The sequence below is a fragment of the Pipistrellus kuhlii genome, unplaced genomic scaffold, assembly GCF_014108245.1.
Source record: "Pipistrellus kuhlii isolate mPipKuh1 unplaced genomic scaffold, mPipKuh1.p scaffold_m20_p_5, whole genome shotgun sequence".
Taxonomy (NCBI): Eukaryota; Metazoa; Chordata; class Mammalia; order Chiroptera; family Vespertilionidae; genus Pipistrellus; species Pipistrellus kuhlii.
The window spans coordinates 79250398-79257743 of NW_023425551.1; the positions used below are offsets into that span (position 1 = coordinate 79250398).

The 7346-nt window shown below is 62.5% G+C and overlaps 1 protein-coding gene across 1 annotated transcript; it reads right to left on the reverse strand.

Moving 5' to 3' along the window:
* Window positions 1-272: 272 nt before the first annotated feature.
* Window positions 273-6724, reverse strand: CDKN1A (cyclin dependent kinase inhibitor 1A). Its single transcript, XM_036414436.2, has 3 exons — window positions 6587-6724; window positions 2033-2488; window positions 273-590 (listed from the first exon to the last, which is right to left on the reverse strand). The coding sequence occupies exons 2-3, from the start codon at window positions 2475-2477 to the stop codon at window positions 541-543; spliced, it is 495 nt and encodes a 164-aa protein (XP_036270329.1). The 5' UTR covers window positions 2478-2488; window positions 6587-6724; the 3' UTR covers window positions 273-540.
* Between the last annotated feature and the right edge of the window lie 622 nt (window positions 6725-7346).

The window sequence follows — 7346 nt, forward strand, 5'->3', positions numbered from 1 at the left end:
TGTCCCAGCGGTGCCCACTTCAAGGTCACCCTGCCCACCCTCAGAGGCGGCGAGGGGACCCCAAAGTGTGGATGATGCCCCACGCTGCTGGGCTCCTTCAAAGTGCGATCTCTCTACTCCTCCCGGGGGCCGAGGATGAAGGGGCAGAATTTCATACCACCCGGGAAGCAGGGAACAGAGGGAGGGAGCGAGGCCCCTCCGAGCACCACCCAGCAGATGAGGGTCAGGCCGGCCCCACCTCACCTCCGGGAGAGGAGAAATAGTGAGTGTGGGAGGGGGGAGTTTTAAATAATAGTTTGCATAATAAAAATACCTGGCAATCGAATAGGCCTATCATTCCGCTGTCTGTTTTCTTTAAATAATCCTAATGCCGGCAGCGGGCGGGGTGGGGGGTGGTGGCCATCAGGCTATGTACACGAGGAGAAGTTTAAATTAAAACAGACACAATAATTAACACACACACTGAGGGCTAAGGCGCAGGGTGGAGAGCGGGCCTGAGGGACGCCGTGTTTCCAGGAGCGAGAGGCTTCCCGCGGGCCGTTAGGACTTCCTCTGGTAGAAGATCAGCCGGCGTTTGGAGAGATAAAAATCTACGGGGAGAGAGAGCGCAGAGGTCAGCCAGGCCAGGAGAGAGAGGCCGCCGGGAGCCACCAGCCAGGCCAACTGCAGGGGCCGCGACCCCTCCCACACTGCCAAGTGCAGGGAAGAACTCCCCCCCCCACCCCGCACCCCTTCCCCGTACCCCGACCCCCGCCGGCTTTTACCCAGCAGCCCGCTTCCCAGGCGTGACTGACAATGGAGCCCACATCCTTCGGCCTGCTCTAACCCAAGCCGCCCCAAACCCTGGCCACCGGTCGGTCCTAGGCGGTTATTTAAATGAACTAAAAGAAAATAAAACAAAAGTCCCCTTCCTCAGTCACAGCGCTAGGTGGCCGGTGCGCTGCATGTGCACCGAGCTCTGGGCAGCCTGCTCTATGCTGACCTTCAGGTCCCCCAGGAGGCCCTGCACAGCGCCTGGGCGCGGAACGTTAGCTATAGCTCCTGTTCTTACTGTTAGTGCCCACCCAGCTGCAGAGTGGCTGTGGGATTCTTTTTCTTTTTCTAAAACATATTTCATTGATTTTTTTACAGAGAGGAAGGGAGAGGGAGAGAAACATCGATGAGAGAGAAGCATCGATCAGCTGCCTCCTGCGCACCTCCCACTGGGGTTGTGCCCAAAACCAAGGTACATGCCCCTGACCGGAATCGAACCTGGGACCTTTCAGTCCACAGGCCGACGCTCTATCCACTGAGTAAAACCAGCCAAGGCTGCTGTGGGATTCTTGGCTGCATCTCACTGAGCCTCAGTGTCCTCACCGGTGAATGTGGGTAACGCCGGTATGCTGCCCTAAGGATTAAATGAAATGCTCTCTATAAAGGCGTTGGTCTAGGCCTGGCCTGGTGAGTGCTTAATGTAAACGTGGCTCGTTCACTCTTTATCGCGCACCTGCTATGTGCCCGATACCATTCTAGGTGCTAGGGATCCAGGCGTGAACCAGAGAGACGTAGATCCGATTCTCACGGAGATAATGTCCCAGTCGGAAAGACGGACAATATCAAGATAAAGAAATGGCTATTGGCAGTAAAAAGCAGAGGGACAGGAAGTGTGTGTGTGTGAAGAGGGAAGGGAAGTTTAGTCTGGACGGAACGGCCAGGAAATTACTATCATTAGTTTCCTCTGCGTTGCAAACTCACTGTGGGTCTGTAGGAAAACCTACCTCTCTGAACGCTTTTCCCTGCCTGTGAAAGGGTGGCAGGAATGTCACACGGACTAAGTGAAACCCACCTTAGAAATTCAGTGAAGGGCTAGCATTCAGTAAGTGCTCCAAATAAGGGGTAGCTGGCCCTGGCTGTGTGACTTCAGGCAAGGTCCTTGCCCTCTCTGAGCCCATTTCCCCTCATGATGAGCACGCTGGACCAGACAGGCCAGCCCTGGCACCACGGATGCTAAGCCGTGGTCCCTCGCAGTGTCACCCCCCGCCTCGGTCCTCACCTGTCATGCTGGTCTGCCGGCGTTTGCGGCCCTGGGACATGCTGGGCCCGCCCGGGGACTCCTCCGGCTGCCCGGGGGAGCGAGGCACGAGGGTGCAGGACAGCGACAGGTCCACGTGGTCCTCCTGCGCGGCCCCCTGCAGCACGGCCGGGGAGCTGCTGCACCGCTTGCTCCTCGCCAGGCGGTCCTGGGCCCGCCGCGGCCCCGAGGACAGGTAGAGCTTGGGCAGGTCCAGGCTCCACACCCGCTCCCAGGCGAAGTCGCCGTCCAGCGGTGTCTCGGTGACAAAGTCGAAGTTCCATCGGTCGCAGGCCTCCTGCACGCAGCTGGCCATCAGGGCGTCGCAGTCTCGCTGGAGCTGCTCGCTGTCCACCGGGCCGAACAGGCAGCGGCAGGCCTTGCTGCCGCGGGGGACCGGGCGGGCGTCCCGGGACGGCTCCGACATGGTGCCTGCAGCTGAGACACAAGGGACGCCTGGTCACTCGAGAAACGGCCCCCCAGACCAGGCGTGCTGTGCTGGGGGCGGCCCTCCTACCAGGACAGGAGGTGGGAGGAGTCTGCAGCTCCGCCCAGCTGCTTTCCCACCACCTCCTTCCCACCAACAGACACCGGGTGGGGGCAGAGCACGGCCAGCATGGCACCCCAGGGTGACCGGGAGAGCGGGCAGCTAAAGGGCAAGCTTATGTCCACAAAGGCTATTGCAATGGCAGGGATCAAGGGCCTGTTTACCACCTGGCGTTATCAGCTAAAATCAATTTACTTTCCCCCCTGAGGTGTCCCTCACGGGTGTGAATGCCCCAAGTACGTGTGAATTTCGAGTCCAGTGTCCCAGCCTTGGCCAGGAGGTCAGTTCCCCAGTGAGTGGACAGGCTGGCACAGCTCCTCCAGCCTCCTGAGGCCCTTCCCAGGGGCCCCTGCGGGACAACCCTGCTCTCACACTTAAAAGTACCCTGGACTTTTGGAGAAAAACGCCTGGGATCTGAGCCTACCTTTGCTGCTTACTATGTAAGCTTTAAAAAAAAAAAAAAAAAAAAGTCACTTAATGTTTCTTGGCCTCAGTCTCCTCAACTGTGAAATGGGTCCATGGGAGTTTAAAGAGGATGGCCATTGATTGAAGCACCATCAAGCAAATGCCCGGGAGTCTTTCTAGGCAAAGCGGGTGGCAGAGAGCTGGCAGGCTGTCTCTCGTGGTTAAGAGCGAGGGCCTTGGCGCAGGACTGCCTGGGTGGGAATCCAGGCTCTGCTGGTTGACCCTGGACAAGTGGCTTAACTTCTCTGGGCCCTATTTTCCTCCTCTGTAAAAGGGAGACACTGACAGTAAACATCTCCGAGGACAGGTGTGAGGAGGGACTGCGGCGGAGAGAACGTGCTTAGAGCAGCACCTGGGACGCAGAAGCGCTTGGAAAACAGACGTGTTATTGTTTCTCTGCCTTCAGTTCTGGCTGAGCCTCCACCCAGACAGCAGCTGACAGGTGCTGTGGGCTGGGCCTTTCACAGGGGTGTCATCAGCGAGTGGCCTGGGGCTGAGGAGGAGCCGGCTGAGCCACATCCTGCCAGGCCGTGGTGACTGCAGTCTAGACTGCCTTGAAGCCCCTGCCCCATGCTGTCTGCCTCCACGGAACCGTTCTGCAGGCACAGAAAATTAGAGGCGGCCGGTCTCCCGGCTCGTCTCCTCCCACTCCGGGGAGAACAGCGCTCCCTGCCTGCCCCGCTCTGGCCTGACTCCAGGGCTGAGGGCTGCGTGGAATTGGCAGGGACCGGGTTTTCCTGGGGACAAGTCCTGATTTGCAGGCTCTGGAGGCAAACGCTGTGCTGAGGGATCTCCTGGGGCAGGAACCTGGACCCATGACACACCGACTGCTCCCCATTCCGCCCCTCGCGTGAGCACACCCACATCTCAGCTGAGAGGGGAGGGGCAACCTCAGACGGAGCTGAAAGGGCGGAGGAGACAGGACACTTGCCCCCAAACCATGCATCTAAAAACGGTCAAAGGCCACCGTCCCAGAGAGGAGATTCACAGCGCAGAGCCTTCAAACGGCCTTTGCCCGCAGTCTGCAGGGCAAGGACTGACATCTATCTGTATAGTTTTACATGCCAGGGCTGGTCTAAGACATTTCCAAATACTAACTTTTCCTAAAATGTGGGCCTATCAGTTCTTTTTCACAGGAGAGGTAACCGAGGCTCAGAGAAGTTAATAACTTTCCCAAGGTCACACAACTCACGGGTAGCACAGCCAGGATTTGAACCCACGCCCATTTACCCTGAGTGCAGCGCTCTGGGGTTGAACTCCACTCCCTCACTAATTTCAAGGTTTCAGAAAGGCTGGTTGGAATCACTTGGGGAGCTTTATCAAAATGTAGATCCATGCCCCTCCCTCCCCAGACGTACTTAACTCAAATTGAAGGGGATTTAAGCAAGTCTTAGGCAGTCCCAGAGGGCACACGGAGGGGACACACGGGGACCTGACATGGACACCCTGGGCCTCAGTGCGGGGGCACCAGCCGGGCTCCTCAGAAAGCCCATGCTCTTTGGCTTCTGGAAGGAGGACGGGACCCTAATCCAGGCAGCGACATCTCTCCTCCTCCCACCCCTGCCCTCTGGCTCAGCGAGGGGCCCCCTTATCCTAACTCCCAGCCTAGAGAGACTCACAAACACAAACCCTGGTTTACAAACAAGAATCGGGTAACAGGTAGCCTTCTTCGCTGGCCTTTGTGCTTTAGGCTTCAACCAGTTTTAATTCCGGAGTAAACAGTGAGCACCGGGTAAGCTCTGCCGAGCCAATGGGGTGCTTTTCAGGGGCCGTTGGACGGGTGGAGGGGCCTCCTGTGAGGAGCCCGGAGGGGCCGCGGGAGGAAAGGCGGGAAACGTGTGCCGTTCGCGGCGGGGCCGGAAGGGAGCGCTGGCCTCCAGGAAATCACGCGCGGGGGGCGGTGCGTGGGCCGAGCCTCGGCGCTGGGGCGGAGGGAGGCGCGGTGAGTCAGTTTCCTGCTCCCGTTCCCGCCGCCAAAACCCGCTCCACTGCGGCCGCGTCACTCGGGGGAGGGGGGCCCGTGGGGAGGGGGGGGCCCGAACACGTCACGCTGACCCAGCCCGGCTTCCCAAACACCGGCTGTTGGGAAACCGCGCGCTCTGGCGCCATCTGTCACTCACACACACAGCACGCACAGACATACACACACGCACACACACTCACATTCACATACACACACACACACACGCACACACATACATACACACATTCACACGCAGCGCGCGCACAGGGCGCAGGGGTCTGGCCCCCCACCGTGTCTCCACGCCCAGGGCGGCTGAGTCAGTCCGTGGAATAAAAATAGCCGGAGCGAAGAAAACACAACAGCCCGAAAGTCCGCCCCGAAACGCGACCCGGAGGGCGGGGAGGGCGGGAGGGCGCTGCCGGGCGCCTGCCGTGCCAAGCCCGGTGCCAGGATTCCTCCCCAGGAGGGCGGTGCCGCACCTGGACGCGGGGCGAGCGGCGGCTCAGCCCGTGGCCTCCGGAGGGGGCGCCCCAAGCCCCTGACGCGGCGCCCCGCAAAGGGCAAAGCCTCGCCCTCCGAGTTTCGACCCCACCCGCGTCCCACCGGGCGACACCGCACCCAGGGCCGCCGGGCAGAGCCCGCTCCGCCCGCAGCCCCCGCCCCCGAGGGCAGCCCGGGCCGGGCCGGGCCGGGCGGCGGGGGGGGGAAGTGCGTGGGCCCCAGCGCTTCCCGATGGACTGGCCGCAGCGAGCACACCGCGCGGGGCCGGGGCTCCGGGGCGCGGGGCCGGGGCTCTGGGCGCGGGGCCGGGCTCCGGGGCGCGGGGCCGGACTCCGGGGCGCGGGGCTGGACTCCGGGGCGCGGGGCGGGGCCCGGACGCCCGGGCTGGACCTCCGGCGTCCCCGGGAACACGTCCAGCCAAATGGGTCACTGTGCTGGCGGGCGGGCCCGCGAGGGGCGAGGCCGGCACTTCTGGGTACAGAACACCCTGTCCTTAGCCCCCCCTCCCCCCCAAACCCCCGGAGTCCCCTGGTCCCCGCGAGTCCCCTCCCCGCTGGCCGTAAGGGACATGCCCCGACCTATAGCCAAGAGCTGGGGACTCAGCCCGCGCGACCTCAGTGCCCGGCCGGGCGGCGGACCCCACGGCACCCCGACCTCAGCGGCGGGGCGGGGCGGGGATGGGTCCGAGAGCCGCCGGGAGCGGGTCCAGAGAACCTGCTGCGCTGGGCGCTCCCGCCGGCGGCCGGGCGCGGACAGCGGCTTCCCCCACCCCGCGCCCCCCGCGCTCCCCGCGCCCCCCGCGCCCCCCGCGCCCCCCGCGCCCCCCGCGCCCCCCGCGCCCCGGCTTTCCAGGGAAAGGGCCGTGGCACGGGTGCCGCGAACTCGCGTCCCTCTCCCCGCCCGGGTCTCCGGCACAGCCCGTTCCACGGGCAGATCCAAGCCCCACGCACGTCCTTCACCCGTGGGCACAGCACGCGCACACCTGCGGACACTCATCCGCGGGCTCCCGGCTCCGCGCCCAGCCCGGCCCGGTGCGTCCCGGTGGCCGCGGCTCCCTCACCTCCGACGGCGTCTGCGGCTCGCGAACGGAACGGAACGGAACGGGCTCGGAAAGGGCTCCGGATCCCAAGCTGCCACCCGAGCAGCTGCTCACCTCTCAGCTGCCGCCGCCCGGCGCTCCCGGCTTATAAACGTTCTGGGCGGGACGGCTGCTCGAGCCACAGGACCGGCACCGCCCTCCCCGGGGACACCGCCCCTCCCTGCACAGGCTGAGCTCTGATCCCTCCCTGTGTCCTGGGACCGAGGCTCCCTCCTCCTTGCACCCTGAGCTGGGGGTCGTGCGCTTGCCCATTTCCCCCACGAGCTGAGCCACCAATGCGGTTTTTTTTGGTGGGAAGTGAGTTGGCACTCCCCAGGAAGGATGGCACTGTTAAGAAAAGCCCCCTTTCTGACCCTGATAATAAATAAAAATCAATAAATAACAACAACACACCTCACTTTGCAATTCCCAGAAAAGCCCCACATGGTATCACCACTATTCCCGTCACTCACCAGACCACCCCTCCCCACGCACCAGGGGGACCCAGACACCCCAACAAAGCCCCTGAAGGCCTGCAGCACCGTCAATCCCCTTGATTCCACAGATGAGGCCCTCAGAGCTGAAGGGCTGCAGAGGGGACTTGGCGGAGCCTCAGAACAGGAGGGAATTGGGGATGCTTCTCAGAAAGGGGCATCCTGTCTCCTGGGCAAGTCCTGCAATGCACAGCCTCCCGGAATCGGGTCCTCGCTCCTCACACCCCCCTCTTCTCTCAACAGAGGAA

Coding starts and splice junctions, on each gene's coding strand:
- CDKN1A (XM_036414436.2), bottom strand. CDS start 2,477: ATGTCGGAGCCGTCCCGGGACGCCCGCCCGGTCCCCCGCGGCAGCAAG. Junction 591..2,032: donor CCGGCAGACCAGCATGACAG/GTGAGGACCGAG, acceptor CTCTCCCCGTAG/ATTTTTATCTCTCCAAACGC.